The sequence below is a fragment of the Scyliorhinus torazame genome, chromosome 17 (genome assembly GCF_047496885.1).
Source record: "Scyliorhinus torazame isolate Kashiwa2021f chromosome 17, sScyTor2.1, whole genome shotgun sequence".
In the NCBI taxonomy this organism is placed as follows: domain Eukaryota; kingdom Metazoa; phylum Chordata; class Chondrichthyes; order Carcharhiniformes; family Scyliorhinidae; genus Scyliorhinus; species Scyliorhinus torazame.
In genome coordinates this window covers 140239161-140261113 of record NC_092723.1, presented here as the reverse complement: position 1 = coordinate 140261113, position 21953 = coordinate 140239161, and the positions used below count along the sequence as shown (strand labels likewise).

General features: G+C 54.6%; 1 protein-coding gene across 2 annotated transcripts in view; it reads left to right on the top strand.

Annotated features, from left to right (window-relative positions):
- The first annotated feature begins 246 nt into the window (after positions 1 to 246).
- Positions 247 to 21953, top strand: part of LOC140394200 (epithelial sodium channel subunit gamma-like) — a 65375-nt gene continuing 43668 nt past the window's right edge. The window contains exons 1-5 of one of the 2 annotated variants that reach the window (XM_072481187.1): positions 247 to 813; positions 2420 to 2758; positions 3549 to 3861; positions 10672 to 10871; positions 17861 to 17964. In XM_072481187.1, the coding sequence (XP_072337288.1) occupies positions 2439 to 2758; positions 3549 to 3861; positions 10672 to 10871; positions 17861 to 17964 (937 nt within the window). In that variant the 5' untranslated portion in view covers positions 247 to 813; positions 2420 to 2438. The remainder of the gene's footprint in view (positions 814 to 2419; positions 2759 to 3548; positions 3862 to 10671; positions 10872 to 17860; positions 17965 to 21953) is intronic. The other variant, XM_072481188.1, reaches the window with a different exon arrangement.

Genomic DNA, 21953 nt, shown 5'->3' with positions numbered 1-21953 from the left:
AAATTATAGCTTTGCCCAAATTTAGCAGCCAGACCAATGTGTGTGCAGAGTAGGCGTGGGACTTCCCACTGCTATATTGGTGCTCTTTGTGCCTATTGTACATTTTTAAAAACAGGTAAATCTGGTCACATTACAGTCCCCTGAAGAGTAGTGGAACAGGTCTCGTATTTGCATCATCAATCACTTTTGACAGTTAGGGTTGGGCAATAGATGCTAACCTTGCAAGAGCTCCCTTGCCGTGACCTGACGAACCTGTTGTATTTTCCGCTACATTCTCATTTATTCGCTTTCTTGAACTGGAGTTTGGTCATCCAGCTTTTAAAAAATTTCTCGATTCCAGGGCGGCACGGTGGTGCAGTGTTTGGCACTGCTGCCTCACGGCACCGAGGACCCAGGTTCGGTCCCAGCCCCGGGTCACTTTCCGTGTGGAATTTGCACATTCTCCCCGTGTCTGCGTAGGTCTCACTCCCACAATCCAAAAAGATGTGCAGGGTAGGTGGATTGGCCACGCTAAATTGCCCCTTAATTGGAAAAAATAATAATTGGGTACTCTAAAATTTTTTTTATATCTCAATTCCTCTGGGACATAAGATAGTTTGTTTGTATAATATAGAAAAGGTGCTATTGAGTCATTGACCAGGGGCTGTACCCAGGAGGTGTCACTTTGAGCCCTTCACCCAGGGGTCACTTTGTGCAGCCAGAGCTGCCGATCGAATCCAGTCTCTCTCTCCAACAAGCCACGCACAGAACTTAAGGCCAGTTTCCAGAGGTCGCTTAATTATTCTGTAGCCGAGTCCCTCACGCCCGAAACAGGTATGTATTTAACGCGCGAATTATCTTCAGTCAGAAAATAACGTAAACGAATAATACTGAAGAGAACTTTCTCAATTAGGACAGAAAAATGAGACAATCTAAACAAAATCTCACTGGAGTGTTGGTGAAACTTTAAAATGATTAGTTAACCACTCTGTTGCATTGAAACTCTTCCCCCCCTCGAACTTTTTAAACTGGGTTTGAATGGGATTGTTTGATATGAGAAAGAGCGTTTTCTGGTAAATTTGTTCCAATATGACTCCAGGAGTTGGTGTCTTGGAGTTTCATTGTTTTATTTTTTTTAATTAGCGGCGCTGAAAAAGTTTAGAGAAAAAAAACACTTCAAATTGTTTAAACAGTGGGAAGGAGAAATAAATCCCCCAAATCCTTTGGGATGTTGAAATTAGTGAATATTTACTTCATGATTGACGGTCCCGCTAGCAGGTCCATCCCTGGTCACTTCAAAAGAAGCAAACGCGCGAGAGGTTTTTATTTAGTCGAATGTTTTGCGAAAGGAGCGCATCGTTTCTATCCAGCTAATGGTTGGAACTCGTTTCACATAACACCAACTGAGTGAGCAGGAAGAGGGAGTGAGGGGGAGGTGGAGGGATGGGGAGGGGAAGGGACACAGGAGGGGGAGGGGCGGGAAAGGTGAGAAGAGTGGCTGGAGGGGAGGGAGGGGAAGAGGAGGGGAGAAGAATGGAGGATGGGGCGAGGTAGTGGACAGGCAGGGACGGGATGCAGTGGGAGGGGTGGGTGAAAAGGAAGTGGAAGGGAGGGGGAGAAGAAAGGGGAGGGACACTTGGGGTGTGGGGAGGGAGCAGGGGGGGGGGCATAATGAGGGGTGTGGTGAGATGGGAGTGGGAGAGGGTGGGGAGAAGAGAGGGTGCTGGGGGGGGGGTTGCGGTGGTCATGGTGAGGAGAGGTGGTGAGGTGGGATGGGGAAGGGGAGGGGAGAAGAAAGGGGCTGGGGGAGGGGTAGGATCTGTGTGGCATTTTGAGGGAATGGCGGGGTGTGGAGGGGGAGGTGATGGGCCAGGTGGGGAGGGTGAAGGGGTGGGGGGGGGGGATGGGTGGCAAGGGGGGGGAAGGGGGACGGGGGGGGAGGAGCGGGATGGGAAGGAGGGGAAGAGGAGGGAAGAAGAATGGAGGATGGGGCGAGGTAGTGGACAGGCAGGGACGGGATGCAGTGGGAGGGGTGGGTGAAAAGGAAGTGGAAGGGAGGGGGAGAAGAAAGGGGAGGGACACTTGGGGTGTGGGGAGGGAGCAGGTAGGAGCGGCATAATGAGGGGTGTGGTGAGATGGGAGTGGGAGAGGGTGGGGAGAAGAGAGGGTGCTGGGGTGGGTTGCGGTGGTCATGGTGAGGAGAGGTGGTGAGGTGGGATGGGGAAGGGGAGGGGAGAAGAAAGGGGCTGGGGGAGGGGTAGGATCTGTGTGGCATTTTGAGGGAATGGCGGGGTGTGGAGGGGGAGGTATGGGCCAGGTGGGGAGGGTGAAGGGGTGGGGGGGACGGGATGGGTGGCAAGGGGGGGGGGGAAGGGGGACAGGAGAGGAAGAGGAGGGAGCATGACTATCAGTTTATTGTGAAATTTTCTCCTGTGCCAAGAGTCCACTGCAGAGATACCATGGAATCAGGAACAAAGCGACTGAAGGAGAAGATCAAAGAGAAGCTGCCGGTGACTGGACCACAGGCAGCGAATGCCTGCGAGTTGGTGAAATGGTACTGCTACCACACCAACACCCATGGCTGCCGCAGGATTGTGGTATCGAGAGGCCGGCTGCGCCGGGCTGCCTGGGTGATCCTGACACTCAGCACGGTGGGCATCATCTTGTGGCAGTGCGCTCTCCTCATCATCTCCTACTACACTGCCTCGGTCACCATCACTGTCCAATTTCAGGAAATCACCTTTCCTGCCGTCACCATCTGCAACATAAACCCGTACAGGTCAGTGTCTGTGACTCTTGAACTGTAGTCCCTCAATTCCCAACCCTCAGTCTCTCACTAACCCTACGCTCCCTGTGAAGCCCACGGTATGTCCAAAAGAATGAACTATAGCACGTTTCACAACCTCAGGACATATAGTGACTGAATTAGCTCCGAAGTGTAATCACTTGTTGCAATGTGGGAAATGCAGCAGACAATTTGCAGTCAACAAGCTCCCCAAAACAATGAGGTAACAATGTGCATCAGTGATGTTGATTGGGAGATGAATACTGACCACGATATTGGGAGAACTCCACTGTTCTTCTCCAAAATAGTGCCTTGGGATCTTTTACATCCCCCTTAGAGAGCAAAAGGGGCCTTGGTTTAATATTTTGTTTAATATCTCTTCCTGGGGAGATCATGAGTGAGATATCAATCTATAGAACAAGCTCCTTGGGGAGACGATGGGAATGGTTAGTGATGTTACATTCAAACACAAATTAAATAAATACCTTGAGAAAACAATATTATGTAATACAGTGCATGAATAGTATTAAACTTGACGTGTGGAGAGTGTAGCTTTGGAGTAAAATGTGTTTTTGGACCTATGGATTTCACCAGTGTGGTTTTCTTTGCCCCGTATCTGGGTTTGTTGGGGACTAATTGATAGAGTTTGATTGTTATAATTGGTCAATAACTCCATATTTGTTGCATCACGTGTACCAGGGTGGCAGAAAGTGAACATTATGGACCTTGGATTTAAGGTGCAACAATTTCTATTTAGCCCAGGTTTATTCATATCTGTTCACAGATACAATGCAACAAGACACCTCTTTGAGAAACTAGACCAGGAGACTCTGATTGCCATCAAGGAGCTGTACCGCTTCACAGATAGTCCCAATAACAGCCAAGTGAAAACTCTGCACAAGATCCCCACAAACAGCCAAAATGACATATTGTTCCAGAACATTCCGCTGCTGCAGATTGAGCTGGTGGACCACGAGTATAGCATTGTGACTGACCTCATCACCAAGAAACAGCACAAGATCAATGGGACAATGAAAACCAAGTTGTTTGAGAGCATCAATACACAGTCCCAAGACAAAACAGTCGGCTTCAAGCTGGTGAGTTGCACCTCCAGCTTAAAATGAAGCTCATTGCGGCTGCACTGGAGTGGCAAGGTAGAGGGGGAGGACACAAAGGTGTATGGAGACGTCAGAGGGTAAACTCTGGATAAGCTGTGTCCCAACTTGATGCCCTTGTTTCTACGATTGATCAGTGAAGACATCCTGGGGGCTGAGCAGCCAAAAGATCAAATCAAGGGTCCAGGCTCCGAGCACAGTGAGTGGGCTGGCACTGAGCACAGTGAGTGAGCTGGCACTGAGCACAGTGAGTGGGCTGGCCCTGAACACAGTGAGTGAGCTGGCACTGAGCACAGTGAGTGAGCTGGCACTGAGCACAGTGAGTGAGCTGGCACTGAGCACAGTGAGTGGGCTGGCACTGAGCACAGTGAGTGAGCTGGCACTGAGCACAGTGAGTGAGCTGGCACTGAGCACAGTGAGTGAGCTGGCACTGAGCACAGTGAGTGGGCAGGCACTGAGCACAGTGAGTGGGCTGGCACTGAGCACAGTGAGTGAGCTGGCACTGAGCACAGTGAGTGGGCAGGCACTGAGCACAGTGAGTGGGCTGGCACTGAACACAGTGAGTGGGCTGGCACTGAGCACAGTGAGTGAGCTGGCACTGAGCACAGTGAGTGGGCTGGCACTGAGCACAGTGAGTGAGCTGGCACTGAGCACAGTGAGTGGGCTGACACTGAGCACAGTGAGTGAGCTGGCACTGAGCACAGTGAGTGAGCTGGCACTGAGCACAGTGAGTGGGCTGGCACTGAGCACAGTGAGTGAGCTGGCACTGAGCACAGTGAGTGGGCTGGCACTGAACACAGTGAGTGGGCAGGCACTGAGCACAGTGAGGGGGCTGGCACTGAGCACAGTGAGTGGGCTGGCACTGAGCACAGTGAGTGAGCTGGCACTGAGCACAGTGAGGGGGCTGGCACTGAGCACAGTGAGTGAGCTGGCACTGAGCACAGTGAGTGAGCTGGCACTGAGCACAGTGAGTGGGCTGGCACTGAGCACAGTGAGTGAGCTGGCACTGAGCACAGTGACTGAGCTGGCACTGAGCACAGTGAGTGGGCTGGCACTGAGGACTGTGAGTGGGCTGGCACTGAGCACAGTGAGTGGGCAGGCACTGAGCACAGTGAGTGGGCAGGCACTGAGCACAGTGAGTGGGCTGACACTGAGCACAGTGAGTGGGCTGGCACTGAGCACAGTGAGCTCGCTCGCACTGAGCACAGTGAGTGGGCAGGCACTGAGCACAGTGAGGGGGCTGGCACTGAGCACAGTGAGTGAGCTGGCACTGAGCACAGTGAGTGGGCAGGCACTGAGCACAGTGAGTGGGCTGGCACTGAGCACAGTGAGTGAGCTGGCACTGAGCACAGTGAGTGGGCAGGCACTGAGCACAGTGAGTGGGCTGGCACTGAACACAGTGAGTGGGCTGGCACTGAGCACAGTGAGTGAGCTGGCACTGAGCACAGTGAGTGGGCTGGCACTGAGCACAGTGAGTGAGCTGGCACTGAGCACAGTGAGTGGGCTGACACTGAGCACAGTGAGTGAGCTGGCACTGAGCACAGTGAGTGAGCTGGCACTGAGCACAGTGAGTGGGCTGGCACTGAGCACAGTGAGTGAGCTGGCACTGAGCACAGTGAGTGGGCTGGCACTGAACACAGTGAGTGGGCAGGCACTGAGCACAGTGAGGGGGCTGGCACTGAGCACAGTGAGTGGGCTGGCACTGAGCACAGTGAGTGAGCTGGCACTGAGCACAGTGAGGGGGCTGGCACTGAGCACAGTGAGTGAGCTGGCACTGAGCACAGTGAGTGAGCTGGCACTGAGCACAGTGAGTGGGCTGGCACTGAGCACAGTGAGTGAGCTGGCACTGAGCACAGTGAGTGAGCTGGCACTGAGCACAGTGAGTGGGCTGGCACTGAGGCCTGTGAGTGGGCTGGCACTGAGCACAGTGAGTGGGCAGGCACTGAGCACAGTGAGTGGGCAGGCACTGAGCACAGTGAGTGGGCTGACACTGAGCACAGTGAGTGGGCTGGCACTGAGCACAGTGAGCTCGCTCGCACTGAGCACAGTGAGTGGGCAGGCACTGAGCACAGTGAAGGGGCTGGCACTGAGCACAGTGACTGAGCTGGCACTGAGCACAGTGACTGAGCTGGCACTGAGCACAGTAAGTGGGCTGGCACTGAGGACTGTGAGTGGGCTGGCACTGGGCACAGTGAGTGAGCTGGCACTGAGCACAGTGAGTGGGCAGGCACTGAGCACAGTGAGGGGGCTGGCACTGAAGCACAGTGAGTGAGCTGGCACTGAGCACAGTGAGTGGGCTGGCACTGAGGACTGTGAGTGGGCTGGCACTGGGCACAGTGAGTGAGCTGGCACTGAGCACAGTGAGTAGGCAGGCACTGAGCACAGTGAGGGGGCTGGCACTGAAGCACAGTGAGTGAGCTGGCACTGAGCACAGTGAGTGGGCTGGCACTGAGCACAGTGAGTGGGCTGGCACTGAGCACAGTGAGGGGGCTGGCACTGAAGCACAGTGAGTGAGCTGGCACTGAGCACAGTGAGTGAGCTGGCACTGAGCACAGTGAGGGGGCTGGCACTGAAGCACAGTGAGTGAGCTGGCACTGAGCACAGTGAGTGAGCTGGCACTGAGCACAGTGAGTGAGCTGGCACTCAGCACAGTGAGGGGGCTGGCACTGAAGCACAGTGAGTGAGCTGGCACTGAGCACAGTGAGTGGGCTGGCACTGAGCACAGTGAGTGGGCAGGCACTGAGCACAGTGAGGGGGCTGGCACTGAGCACAGTAAGTGAGCTGGCACTGAGCACAGTGAGTGGGCTGGCACTGAGCATAGTGAGTGAGCTGGCACTGAGCACAGTGAGTGGGCTGGTACTGACCGGAGCAGGGGGATTGGTACTGACCGGAGCAGTGAGACTGGTACTGACCGGAGCAAGGGGACTGGTACTGACCGGACCAGGGGGACTGGTACTGACCGGAGCAAGGGGACTGGTACTGACCGGAGCAAGGGGACTGGTACTGACCGGAGCAGGGGGACTGGTACTGACCGGAGCAAGGGGACTGGTACTGACCGGAGCAGAGGGACTGGTACTGACTGGAGCAGGGGGACTGGTACTGACCGGAGCAGAGGGACTGGTACTGACTGGAGCAGAGGGACTGGTACTGACCAGAGCAGGGGGACTGGTACTGACCGGAGCAGAGGGACTGGTACTGACCGGAGCAAGGGGACTGGTACTGACCGGAGCAGAGGGACTGGTACTGACTGGAGCAGAGGGACTGGTACTGACCGGAGCAGAGGGACTGGTACTGACTGGAGCAGAGGGACTGGTACTGACCGGAGCAGAGGGACTGGTACTGACCGGAGCAGAGGGACTGGTACTGACCGGAGCAGGGTGACTGGTACTGACCGGAGCAGAGGGACTGGTACTGACTGGAGCAGAGGGACTGGTACTGACCGGAGCAGGGGGACTGGTACTGACCGGAGCAGAGGGACTGGTACTGACCGGAGCAGAGGGACTGGTACTGACTGGAGCAGAGGGACTGGTACTGACTGGAGCAGAGGGACTGGTACTGACCGGAGCAGAGGGACTGGTACTGACCGGAGCAGAGGGACTGGTACTGACTGGAGCAGAGGGACTGGTACTGACCGGAGCAGAGGGACTGGTACTGACCGGAGCAGAGGGACTGGTACTGACCGGAGCAGAGGGACTGGTACTGACCGGAGCAGAGGGACTGGTACTGACCGGAGCAGAGGGACTGGTACTGACCGGAGCAGGGGGACTGGTATTGACCGGAGCAGAGGGACTGGTACTGACCGGAGCAGAGGGACTGGTACTGACCGGAGCAGAGGGACTGGTACTGACCGGAGCAGAGGGACTGGTACTGACCGGAGCAGGGGGACTGGTACTGACCGGAGCAGAGGGACTGGTACTGACTGGAGCAGGGGGACTGGTACTGACCGGAGCAGGTGGACCAGAGCAGGGGGACTGGTACTGACCGGAGCAGAGGGACTGGTACTGACCGGAGCAGAGGGACTGGTACTGACCGGAGCAGGGTGACTGGTACCGACCGGAGCAGAGGGACTGGTACTGACTGGAGCAGAGGGACTGGTACTGACCGGAGCAGGGGGACTGGTACTGACCGGAGCAGAGGGACTGGTACTGACTGGAGCAGAGGGACTGGTACTGACTGGAGCAGAGGGACTCATACTGACTGGAGCAGAGGGACTGGTACTGACCGGAGCAGAGGGACTGGTACTGACTGGAGCAGAGGGACTGGTACTGACTGGAGCAGAGGGACTGGTACTGACCGGAGCAGAGGGACTGGTACTGACCGGAGCAGAGGGACTGGTACTGACCGGAGCAGAGGGACTGGTACTGACCGGAGCAGAGGGACTGGTACTGACCGGAGCAGAGGGACTGGTACTGACCGGAGCAGGGGGACTGGTACTGACCGGAGCAGAGGGACTGGTACTGACCGGAGCAGAGGGACTGGTACTGACCGGAGCAGAGGGACTGGTACTGACCAGAGCAGAGGGACTGGTACTGACCGGAGCAGGGGGACTGGTACTGACCGGAGCAGAGGGACTGGTACTGACTGGAGCAGGGGGACTGGTACTGACCGGAGCAGGTGGACCGGAGCAGGGGGACTGGTACTGACCGGAGCAGAGGGACTGGTACTGACCAGAGCAGGGGGACTGGTACTGACCGGAGCAGAGGGACTGGTACTGACCGGAGCAAGGGGACTGGTACTGACCGGAGCAGAGGGACTGGTACTGACTGGAGCAGAGGGACTGGTACTGACTGGAGCAGAGGGACTGGTACTGACTGGAGCAGAGGGACTGGTACTGACTGGAGCAGAGGGACTGGTACTGACCGGAGCAGAGGGACTGGTACTGACCAGAGCAGGGGGACTGGTACTGACCGGAGCAGAGGGACTGGTACTGACCGGAGCAGAGGGACTGGTACTGACCGGAGCAGAGGGACTGGTACTGACCGGAGCAGAGGGACTGGTACTGACCAGAGCAGAGGGACTGGTACTGACCAGAGCAGAGGAACTGGTACTGACTGGAGCAGAGGGACTGGTACTGACCAGAGCAGGGGGACTGGTACTGACCGGAGCAGAGGGACTGGTACTGACCGGAGCAGAGGGACTGGCACTGACCGGAGCAGAGGGACTGGTACTGACCAGAGCAGAGGGACTGGTACTGACCGGAGCAGGGGGACTGGTACTGACCGGAGCAGGGAGACTGGTACTGATCGGAGCAGAGGGACTGGTACTGACCGGAGCAGGGGGACTGGTACTGACCGGAGCAGAGGGACTGGTACTGACCGGAGCAGGGGGTCTGGTACTGACCGGAGCAGGGGGACTGGTACTGACCGGAATAGGGGGACTGGTACTGACCGGAGCAGAGGGACTAGTACTGACCAGAGCAGCGGGACTGGTACTGACCGGAGCAGGGGGACTGGTACTGACCAGAGCAGGGGGACTGGTACTGACCTGAGCAGAGGGACTGGTACTGACCAGAGCAGGGGGACTGGTACTGACCGGAGCTGGGGGACTGGTATTGACCGGAGCAGGGGGACTGGTACTGACCGGAGCAGAGGGACTGGTACTGACCGGAGCAGAGGGACTGGTACTGACTGGAGCAGGGGGACTGGTACTGACCGGAGCAGGGGGACTGGTACTGACCGGAGCAGGGGGACTGGTACTGACCGGAGCAGAGGGACTGGTACTGATCGGAGCAGAGGGACTGGTACTGACCGGAGCAGAGGGACTGGTACTGACCGGAGCAGAGGGACTGGTACTGACCGGAGCAGAGGGACTGGTACTGACCAGAGCAGAGGGACTGGTACTGATCGGAGCAGAGGGACTGGTGCTGATCGGAGCAGGGAGACTGGTACTGACCGGAGCAGGGAGACTGGTACTGATCGGAGCAGAGGGACTGGTACTGACCAGAGCAGGGGGACTGGTACTGACCGGAGCAGGGGGACTGGTACTGACCGGAGCAGAGGGACTGGTACTGACCGGAGCAGGGGGACTGGTACTGACCGGAGCAGGGGGACTGGTACTGACCGGAGCAGGGGGACTGGTACTGACCAGAGCAGGGGGACTGGTACTGACCGGAGCAGGGGGACTGGTACTGACCGGAGCAGGGGGACTGGTACTGACCGGAGCAGAGAGACTGGTACTGACCAGAGCAGGGGGACTGGTACTGACCGGAGCAGGGGGACTGGTACTGACCGGAGCAGGGGGACTGGTACTGACCGGAGCAGGGAGACTGGTACTGATCGGAGCAGGTGGACTGGAGCAGGGAGACTGGTACTGACCGGAGCAGAGGGACTGGTACTGACCGGAGAAGAGGGACTGGTACTAACCGGAGCAGAGGGACTGGTACTGACCGGAGCAGGGCGACTGGTACTAACCAGAGCAGCGGGACTGGTACCGACCGGGGCAGAGGGACTGGTACTGATCTGAGCAGTACCGGAGCTGGATTAGCACTGTGGGCTAAATAGCGGGCTTGTAAAGCAGAACCAGGCCAGCAGCGCGGGTTGAATTCCCGTACCGGCCTCCCCGAACAGGCCGCCGGAATGTGGCGACTAGGTGCTTTTCACAGTAACTTTATTTGAAGCCTACTTGTGACAATAAGTGATTTTCATTTTCATTCATTTCAGAGAGACTGGTACTGGTCGGAGTAAGTAGACTATTACGGACTGGAGCTGGAGGATGGACTCAGACCTTGTGCTTTTATTGCTGCCGTGCTTTTTTGTAATGAGTTTTCTCTTGTTCTCCTCTTTCTGACAACAGTGCGATGAAAATGATGATGGAAATGCTGCCTGCACCATCTACACATTCAATTCAGGAATAACCGCCATCCAGGAATGGTATCGGCTGCACTACCTCAATATCATGGCACAGGTGCCCCATAAAACCAAAGTCCAGATGAGTTACTCTGCTGATGACCTCATATTAAGCTGTGTGTTCGATGGACTTCCATGTGATTCAAGGTTCATTCATTGAGCTATATGCAAATACATCTCATTAACATTCAACTGAATAGAGAAGAACAGCACTGAAGGAGTGCTGCATTGTCAAAGGGGCAGCATTGAGGGAGTGCTGCATTGTCAGAGGGACAGTGCTGAAGGTGTGCTGCATTGTCAGAGGGACAACGCTGATGGAGTGCTGCATTGTCAGAGGGACAGCGCTGAGGGAGTGCTGCATTGTCAGAGGGACAGTGCTGAAGAGTGCTGCACTGTCGGAGGAACAGTGCTGAGGGAATGCTGCATTGCCAGAGGAACAGTGCTGAGGGAGAGCGGCATTGTCAGAGGGACAGTGCTGGGGGAGTGCTGCATTGTCAGAGGGACAGTGCTGAGGGGGAGCTGCATCGTCAGAGGGACAGCACTGAGAGGGTGCTGCATTGTCAGAGGGTCAGCATTGAGGGAGTGCTGCATTGTCAGAGGGACAGTGCTGCACTGTCAGAGGGTCAGTGCTGAGGGAGAGCTGCATTGTCAGAGGGTCAGTGCTGAGGGATGCTGCATTGTCAGAGGGTCAGTGCTGAGGGAATGCTGCATTGTCAGAGGGACAGTGCTGAGGGAGTGCTGCATTGTCAGAGGGACAGCGCTGATGGAGTGCTGCATTGTCAAAGGGACAGTGCTGAAGAGTGCTGCACTGTCGGAGGGACTGTGCTGAGGGAATGCTGCATTGCCAGAGGAACAGTGCTGAGGGAGAGCTGCATTGTCAGAGGAACAGTGGTGAGGGAGAGCTGCATTGTCAGAGGGACAGTGCTGAGGGAGTGCTGCATTGTCAGAGGGACAGTGCTGAGGGAGTGCTGCCTTGTCAGAGGGACAGTGATGAAGAAGTGCTGCATTGTGAGAGGGACAGTGCTGAGGGAGTGCTGCATTGTCAGAGGGACAGTGCTGCATTCTCAGAGGGTCAGTGCTGAGGGAGTGCTGCATTGTCAGAGGGACAGTGCTGAGGGAGTGCTGCATTGTCAGAGGGACAGCGCTGAGGGAGTGCTACATTGTTTGAGGGATAGTGCTGAGGGAGTGCTGCATTGTCAGAGGGACAGCGCTGAGGGAGTGCTACATTGTCAGAGGGACAGTGCTGAAGAGTGCTGCACTGTCGGAGGGACAGTGCTGAGGGAGTGCTGCATTGTCAGAGGGTCAGCATTGAGGGAGTGCTGCATTGTCAGAGGGACAGTGCTGCACTGTCAGAGGGTCAGTGCTGAGGGAGAGCTGCATTGTCAGAGGGTCAGTGCTGAGGGATGCTGCATTGTCAGAGGGTCAGTGCTGAGGGAATGCTGCATTGTCAGAGGGACAGTGCTGATGGAGTGCTGCATTGACAGAGGGATAGTGCTGAGGAAGTGCTGCATTGTCAGAGGGACAGCGCTGAGGGAGTGCTGCATTGTCAAAGGGACAGTGCTGAAGAGTGCTGCACTGTCGGAGGGACTGTGCTGAGGGAATGCTGCATTGCCAGAGGAACAGTGCTGAGGGAGAGCTGCATTGTCAGAGGAACAGTGGTGAGGGAGAGCTGCATTGTCAGAGGGACAGTGCTGAGGGAGTGCTGCATTGTCAGAGGGACAGTGCTGAGGGAGTGCTGCCTTGTCAGAGGGACAGTGATGAAGAAGTGCTGCATTGTGAGAGGGACAGTGCTGAGGGAGTGCTGCATTGTCAGAGGGACAGTGCTGCATTCTCAGAGGGTCAGTGCTGAGGGAGTGCTGCATTGTCAGAGGGACAGTGCTGAGGGAGTGCTGCATTGTCAGAGGGACAGCGCTGAGGGAGTGCTACATTGTTTGAGGGATAGTGCTGAGGGAGTGCTGCATTGTCAGAGGGACAGCGCTGAGGGAGTGCTACATTGTCAGAGGGACAGTGCTGAAGAGTGCTGCACTGTCGGAGGGACAGTGCTGAGGGAGTGCTGCATTGCCAGAGGAACAGTGCTGAGGGAGAGCTGCATGGTCAGAGGGACAGTGCTGGGGGAGTGCTGCATTGTCAGAGGGACAGTGCTGAGGGAGTGCTGCATTGTCAGAGGGACAGTGCTGAGGGAGAGCTGCATTGTCAGAGGGACAGTGCTGAGTGAGTGCTGCATTCTCAGAGGGACAACACTGAGGGAGTGCTGCATTGTCAGAGGGACAGTGATGAAGAAGTGCTGCATTGTCAGAGGGACAACACTGAGGGAGTGCTGCATTGTCAGAGGGACAGTGATGAAGAAGTGCTGCATTGTCAGAGGGACAGGAGTGAAGGAGTGCTGCATTGTCAAAGGGAGAGTGCTGAATGAGTGCTGCATTGTCAGGGACAGTGCTGAGGCAGTGCTGCATTGTCAGAGGGACAGTGCTGAGGGAGTGCTGCCCTGTCAGAGGGACAGAGCTGAGGGAATGCTGCACTGTCAGAGGGACAGTGCTGCATTCTCAGAGGGTCAGTGCTGAGGGAGTGCTGCATTGTCAGAGGGACAGTGCTGAGGGAGTGCTGCATTGTCAGAGGGACAGCGCTGAGGGAGTGCTGTATTTGAGTATTTGGGAACTAATTAAACATAGTAACTTAATTATAATTTAGAGGATATCTAAGCCAGAGATCGGAGAGTATTATAGTTAGCTATCGCATTTCTATTAGAAATCTAGTGCTAGGAAACAGATAGTTGACAGTAACTTTGCAATTTAAAAAAAAAGTATTAAAAAAAAAAGACAAATTTTAATTTTAATTAATTGACGCAATGTCAGTTAGAGGGGTGCTGTGCTCTGACTGTGAGATGTGGCAGGTCCGGGAGGCTTCCAGCGTCCCGGATGGCTTCATCTGCAGAAAGTGTACCCAACTGCAGCTCCTCACAGACCGCATGGTTCGGTTGGAGCAGCAATTGGATGCACTTAGGAGCATGCAGGTGGCGGAAAGCGTCATAGATCGCAGTTATGTAAATGTGGTCACACCCAAGGTGCAGGCAGAGAAATGGGTGACCACCAGAAAGGGCAGGCAGTCAGTGCAGGAATCCCCTGTGGTTGTCCCCCTCTCGAACAGATATACCCCTTTGGATACTGTCGGGGGGGATAGCCTATCAGGGGAAAACAGCAGCAGCCAGAGCAGTGGCACCACGGCTGGCTCTGATGTTCAGAAGGGAGGGTCAAAGCGCAGAAGAGTAATAGTGATAGGAGACTCTATAGTCTGGGGCAGAGATAGGCGCTTCTGTGGACGTGAAAGAGACTCCAGGATGGTATGTTGCCTCCCTGGTGCCAGGGTCCAGGATGTCTCCGAACGGGTAGAGGGAATCCTGAAGGGGGAGGACAAACAGGCAGAGGTCGTTGTACATATTGGTACTAACGACATAGGCAGGAAGGGGCATGAGGTCCTGCAGCAGGAGTTCAGGGAGCTAGGCAGAAAGTTAAAAGACAGGACCTCGAGGGTTGTAATCTCGGGATTACTCCCTGTGCCACGTGCCAGTGAGGCTAGAAATAGGAAGATAGAGCAGACAAACACGTGGCTAAACAGCTGGTGTAGGAGGGAGGGTTTCCGTTATCTGGACCACTGGGAGCTCTTCCGGGGCAGGTGTGACCTGTATAAGATGGACGGGTTGCATCTAAACCGGAGAGGCATAAATATCCTGGCCGCGAGGTTTGCTAGTGTCACACGGGAGGGTTTAAACTAGTATGGCAGGGGGGTGGGCACGGGAGCAATAGGTCAGAAGGTGAGAGCATTGAGGGAGAACTAGGGAATAGGGACAGTGTGGCTCTGAGGCAGAGCAGACGGGGAGAAGTTGCTGAACACAGCGGGTCTGGTGGCCTGAAGTGCATATGTTTTAATGCAAGGAGCATTACGGGTAAGGCAGATGAACTTAGAGCTTGGATTACTACTTGGAACTATGATGTTGTTGCCATTACAGAGACCTAGTTGAGGGAAGGGCAGGATTGGCAGCTAAACGTTCCAGGATTTAGATGTTTCAGGCGGGATAGAGGGGGATGTAAAAGGGGAGGCGGAGTTGCGCTACTTGTTCGGGAGAATATCACAGCTATACTGCGAGAGGACACCTCAGAGGGCAGTGAGGCTATATGGGTAGAGATCAGGAATAAGAAGGGTGCAGTCACAATGTTGGGGGTATACTACAGGCCTCCCAACAGCCAGCGGGAGATAGAGGAGCAGATAGGTAGACAGATTTTGGAAAAGAGTAAAAACAACAGGGTTGTGGTGATGGGAGACTTCAACTTCCCCAATATTGACTGGGACTCACTTAGTGCCAGGGGCTTAGACGGGGCGGAGTTTGTGAGGAACATCCAGGAGGGCTTCTTAAAACAATATGTAAACAGTCCAACTAGGGAAGGGGCGGTACTGGACCTGGTATTGGGGAATGAGCCCGGCCAGGTGGTAGATGTTTCAGTAGGGGAGCATTTTGGTAACAGTGACCACAATTCAGTAAGTTTTAAAGTACTGGTGGACAAGGATAAGAGTGGTCCGAGGATGAATGTGCTAAATTGGGGGAAGGCTAATTATAACAATATTAGGCGAGAACTGAAGAACATAGATTGGGGGCGGATGTTTGAGGGCAAATCAACATCTGACATGTGGGAGGCTTTCAAGTGTCAGTTGAAAGGAATACAGGACAGGCATGTTCCTGTGAGGAAGAAAGATAAATACGGCAATTTTCGGGAACCTTGGATGACGAGTGATATTGTAGGCCTCGTCAAAAAGAAAAAGGAGGCATTTGTCAGGGCTAAAAGGCTGGGAACAGACGAAGCCTGTGTGGCATATAAGGAAAGTAGGAAGGAACTTAAGCAAGGAGTCAGGAGGGCTAGAAGGGGTCATGAAAAGTCATTGGCAAATAGGGTTAAGGAAAATCCCAAGGCTTTTTACACGTACATAAAAAGCAAGAGGGTAGCCAGGGAAAGGGTTGGCCCACTGAAGGATAGGCAAGGGAATCTATGTGCGGAGCCAGAGGAAATGGGCGAGGTACTAAATGAATACTTTGCATCAGTATTCACCAAAGAGAAGGAATTGGTAGATGTTGAGTCTGGAGAAGGGGGTGTAGATAGCCTGGGTCACATTGTGATCCAAAAAGACGAGGTGTTGGGTGTCTTAAAAAATATTAAGGTAGATAAGTCCCCAGGGCCTGATGGGATCTACCCCAGAATACTGAAGGAGGCTGGAGAGGAAATTGCTGAGGCCTTGACAGAAATCTTTGGATCCTCGCTGTCTTCAGGGGATGTCCCGGAGGACTGGAGAATAGCCAATGTTGTTCCTCTGTTTAAGAAGGGTAGCAAGGATAATCCCGGGAACTACAGGCCGGTGAGCCTTACTTCAGTGGTAGGGAAATTACTGGAGAGAATTCTTCGAGACAGGATCTACTCCCATTTGGAAGCAAATGGACGTATTAGTGAGAGGCAGCACGGTTTTGTGAAGGGGAGGTCGTGTCTCACTAACTTGATAGAGTTTTTCGAGGAGGTCACTAAGATGATTGATGCAGGTAGGGCAGTAGATGTTGTCTATATGGACTTCAGTAAGGCCTTTGACAAGGTCCCTCATGGTAGACTAGTACAAAAGGTGAAGTCACACGGGATCAGGGGTGAACTGGCAAGGTGGATACAGAACTGGCTAGGCCATAGAAGGCAGAGGGTAGCAATGGAGGGATGCTTTTCTAATTGGAGGGCTGTGACCAGTGGTGTTCCACAGGGATCAGTGTTGGGACCTTTGCTGTTTGTAGTATATATAAATGATTTGGAGGAAAATGTAACTGGTCTGATTAGTAAGTTTGCAGACGACACAAAGGTTGGTGGAATTGCGGATAGCGATGAGGACTGTCTGAGGATACAGCAGGATTTAGATTGTCTGGAGACTTGGGCGGAGAGATGGCAGATGGAGTTTAATCCGGACAAATGTGAGGTAATGCATTTTGGAAGGGCTAATGCAGGTAGGGAATATACAGTGAATGGTAGAACCCTCAAGAGTATTGAAAGTCAAAGAGATCTAGGAGTACAGGTCCACAGGTCATTGAAAGGGGCAACACAGGTGGAGAAGGTAGTCAAGAAGGCATACGGCATGCTTGCCTTCATTGGCCGGGGCATTGAGTATAAGAATTGGCAAGTCATGTTGCAGCTGTATAGAACCTTAGTTAGGCCACACTTGGAGTATAGTGTTCAATTCTGGTCGCCACACTACCAGAAGGATGTGGAGGCTTTAGAGAGGGTGCAGAAGAGATTTACCAGAATGTTGCCTGGTATGGATGGCATAAGCTATGAGGAGCGATTGAATAAACTCGGTTTGTTCTCACTGGAACGAAGGAGGTTGAGGGGCGACCTGATAGAGGTATACAAAATTATGAGGGGCATAGACAGAGTGGATAGTCAGAGGCTTTTCCCCAGGGTAGAGGGGTCAATTACTAGGGGGCATAGGTTTAAGGTGAGAGGGGCAAGGTTTAGAGTAGATGTACGAGGCAAGTTTTTTACGCAGAGGGTAGTGGGTGCCTGGAACTCGCTACCGGAGGAGGTAGTGGAAGCAGGGACGATAGGGACATTTAAGGGGCATCTTGACAAATATATGAATAGGATGGGAATAGAAGGATACGGACCCAGGAAGTGTAGAAGATTGTAGTTTAGTCGGGCAGTATGGTCGGCACGGGCTTGGAGGGCCGAAGGGCCTGTTCCTGTGCTGTACATTTCTTTGTTCTTTGTTCTTTGACAGTGCTGAAGGAGTGCTGCACTGTCAGAGGTACAGTTCTGAGGGAGTGCTGTATTGTCAGAGGGACAGTGCTGATGGAGTGCTGCACCGTCAGAGGGGCAGTACTGAGAAAGCACTGTGCTGTCAGAGGGGCAATACTGAAGTAGAACCACACAGTCAGAGGAGCAGTCGTGAGGGTGTACTGCACTGTCTGAGGGACGTTCGTGAGGAAGAACCACACTATCAGAGGGACAATACTTGCTGTATAAGTGGCAACATTTGTCCATTGTTTCCGATTACTGACCAGCCTTTGCTGATTTGCTTTTCCTGTCAAGTTACTTAGGTTTGTGTCCCTCTCCCTATTGCAGGAACTTCAGTCTAATGCACCACCCCCTCCATGGAAACTGCTTCACCTTCAATGGTGGTGAGAACGGCATCATCCTCCGAACCATCACCGGCGGTCACGAAAATGGTAAAACCCACTGGGCGAAAATATTTATTTCCGACAGAAAGACGTTGGGCTGGGCGGCACGTGGCGCAGTGGTTAGCACTGGGACTGCGGCGCTGAGGACCCGGGTTCGAATCCCGGCCCTTGGTCACTGTCCGTGTGGAGTTTGCATATTCTCCCCATGTCTGCGTGGGTTTCACCCCCACATCCAAAGATGTGCAGGATGGGTGGATTGGTCACGCTAAATTGCCCCTTTATTGGAAAAAAAAAATAGTTGGGTACTCTAAATTTAAAAAGAAAGAAAGAAAGACGTTGTGCTGATTCTCCGCTTTGCGACGTGGGAAATGTGAATTGCGAACGGGCGGAGAATCGGGCGTCCAGCAAAAATCGAGGTTTGCACCCCATGCTGATTCGGGTTCCTCACCTGGTCCCTCCCCAGTGGCGAGGAACGAGATTTGTGCCCCACTACAGTGGGGGCAGGCAAACTGGCATTTGCATGCAGCTAAAACATGATTAGCGGCATGGACAGAACATGCTTTGCCCTTTCGCGATGCTCCACCCCTCCCAGGTGGATGTCTCGCAGGCGCAATTTACTACAAGTATTTGCCTGGGCCGGGGGCAGTAGCGGGGAGCAACTTGGTGCCAAGTCTGTGGACTCGGGGCGCAATTCTCCACTCCCACGCCGAAGTGGCCGCGCCGTCATGAACGCCGTTGAGGTTCACGACGGCGCGGAATGGCCCCGGTCCCGACTGATTCAGGCCCTGACAATGGGCCAGGATCGGGGCCGCGTCATCTACCCGCGCGAGGCCTTGTCGCCCGCGTAAAAGCGGCGCGGCGTAGATGACGCGGCCGGCGCTGCATAACGAGCGTCATCCGCGCATGCGCGGGTTGCCGTCCTCTCTAAGTCTGCCCCGCGAGAAGATGGGGGACGGATCTTGCGGAGCCGCGGAAGGAAGGAGGCCCTCCTTCAGAGAGGACGGCCCGACGATCGTTGGGCACCGATCGCGGGCCACCCCACATTCCAGGTCAAGCCCGGTGCAGGATCCCCCCTCGCCCCCCCCCCCCCCACGGGCCGCCCCCCCCCAGCATTCACGCACCGCCCACAACTGCAGCGACCAGGTGTGGACGGCGCCGGGGGGAACCCACCGTTTTGGCCTGGGTGGGCCTCAGAATAGCGGGTGTGCCGGAGAATCGCCATTTTGGGTGTCTCCGGTGATTCTCCGGCCTGCGTCCCGCAAAACTTGACCGGGCCGTTCCCACCGCTTGGGGGAATCGCGGGAGGGCGTCGGACTAGCGTCCCCGGAACTTTTGGCGGCCCAGGCGATTCTCCCAACCGGCGTGGGAGTGGAGAACCGTGCCCAGGGTGTCCAGCCCAGGATCGGGATGATCTGGCTCAGTCTGCCATTGCTGCAGGCGATCTTTCAAATACACCTCCTTGGTGCTACTTACAGGCTCCTGGCTGCTCACACTGCTGAGTGCTGCCTGTGTCGTTTGAATGCTCAGAAGGCCTCTGGTCATCTGGGAGCCCGCCCAGGCTGCCACTCTGGGCACACCCGCATACCCCAGCTGTATCATCAAGGGGATGGGCAATGCCAAGCTCAATCAGGAGCCCACCAGGTAACTGCTACCTCACGGCGCCAAGGCCCCAGGTTCGATCCCGGCACTGGGTCACTGTCCGTGTGGAGTTTGCACATTCTCTCCGTGTCTCACTCTCACAAACCCAAAGATGTGCAGGGTAGGTGGACTGGCCACGCTAAATTGCCCCTTAATTGGAAAAAAAAGAATTGGATACTCAGTTGTTGGGACTCCTCAGAAGCACTGCTCCACTGCAAAGTTAGCAGGGGATAAGCAGAGCTCACCGCAACCAGAGGACACCCGCACCATGGTCTTTGGAGACCTCCCTGGTTTCCTGCCCCTCTCAGGGCAGAGGCCTCACCAGTGACCCTCCACCCCTCAGGATCAGCAACTGTCTCCTCCTGGTGAGGTTGGCAGCACTTGGCTGCCTTTGCCACCAACTCCCAGGCTCTGTTCAGGGAGGTGGGCTTGGGCCTGTGGCCCACCCAGGGGAAGAAGGTGTCCCTCCACACCACACTCGCATGGAGCTGTGGGTCCACCTCAGACTGCCGTAACATCTTCTGTGAGCCATCTTGGTGGATTGTCTGTAAATGGAGTGCTTAAAAACAGCTCCAGCTGCCAGGCTCTTAAGGGTTAGAATGCCTACTGGGCCAGGGATTGCTCAGAATTCACGCCAGCAGAGTGCTGCCCCATTTGCATGACCTGGCTTTCTTAGCGCCCCCCAATGGGAATGGGAATGGGAACCGCACCCGGCGTCGGTGCCGGCATCAACACATAGGGCACGAACTACCGGCTGCGCTGCGCTCTCGCTTGAGTGCGGTGAGGCTGATGGATGCCGGGAGAAGCCTCCTGCGGATTTCCCGACAGCCTTCACGCCTCATGGGCTCTACCCAAGTCCGTCGGAGTCAGAATCATGGCCAAAAGGGGCGTGACCAAATGGCACTTGCCGAAGTCAACGAGCTTACCCGGGATCTTCTGGGCTGCCGGGCTCTACTGACCTCCCCAGCAGCCAGGCGCCGTTCAGAACTGGTCCACACAAACGTGGACTAGGCAGAACGGCAGCTGGGGGGGTCTCCTGGGCTAGCGGAGATCCCATGATGGTCAGGGTCAGTGCAGGGTGGCTCGCTGACCTTCCCCCTGGAACGCAGACACCTTGGCAGTGCTCATGTCAGATTGGCACTGCCACAGTGCCCGGGTGGCACTGCCAAGGGCCAGGGGCCGAGGAGGGCCATGCCCATGAAAGGAGGGCGAAGGGGGGTTTGAAGAATGGGGGCGGTGCATGGCAGGTAAGTAGGGGCCTCTTGGAGGTTGTGGGGTTGATGGGTGGGTGTCCTGGAAGGGGCCTGTAAGGAGGTGTGGGGAGGCCTGAAGAGTAGGGACCCCATAGCAGGGTGTGCTCACTTGGGGGGGGTGGGGGGGGGCAGTGCCCATGTGTGTGGGGGCGATATTGCCCATGGGTAGGGAGTGTGGGGGACCCACAAGTGTGCTTAGAGATCGGGATACCTTTTCAAAATGGCGGCGTGATCTCTGAGTTCAGCTTCCCAGTGCTAAAAAAAATTCTAAGTGTGGGCTAAACCGGTGAGAAACTGTCCAGGGTCCATGAAAGTGATGGAGTGTCATTAAATAGCTGTGGGGATCTCGCTGACAGAGCCAGCGGGAAACTTCCTGAAAAACACGTCACAAATCAACTAAGAAAGTTTTCCATTGAATTCCGCCCATAGTTGCCCAAATGGATCATCCCGTCTGTTGTCAAAAGTTCAAGAGAAAACGGAACTTGAAATGATTTTGTCCAACATCTTACTCTGTTTATGCAGTCTATCGTATGGTCCTGGGTACAGCCTACCTTTACTTAGATCCAGGATGTGGCCTACCCTTTACTCTGGCCCTAGCTTTTACAGTCTACTATCGGCTAACAGCACAGGACAAGGCTCAACTCTGGGTCCTTTGCAGCTTGTAAAACTCAGTTACTGACTGGATTAAGTCACCAAGCCATTGGAAAACCATTTGAAATCTCTATTACAGTTATTACAACCTTATTTCTCTTTCCTCCAGCAGTTTCAACTCCCCTTCTAGGTTTTGCTATAATTACCACAAAGTAAATGACCTTCATGATAAACCACTTCTTGCACATAAGCTCTGACCGATATCCATCATAAACTCTGACTGATAGCCATCTCAAGGTTTTACTCACTCCGACCCATTGTCCTCTAAGCCACTGTTTTCAACACTGTCAGATACATGCGTGAGTGAACGCAGGAACTATTAAAATTACTCACATGAACTGCACAGGAGCTGGCCGTACAGTCCATTGTACCTGTGACGATGGCTCTTCGAAAGAAGATTATTTTTCCCAGATCCTGCGAAATGTTTCTTTTTCAAGTATTTATCCATTTTTCTTTTAAAATTTGTGATAAATTCTGCCTCCTCCACCATTTCAG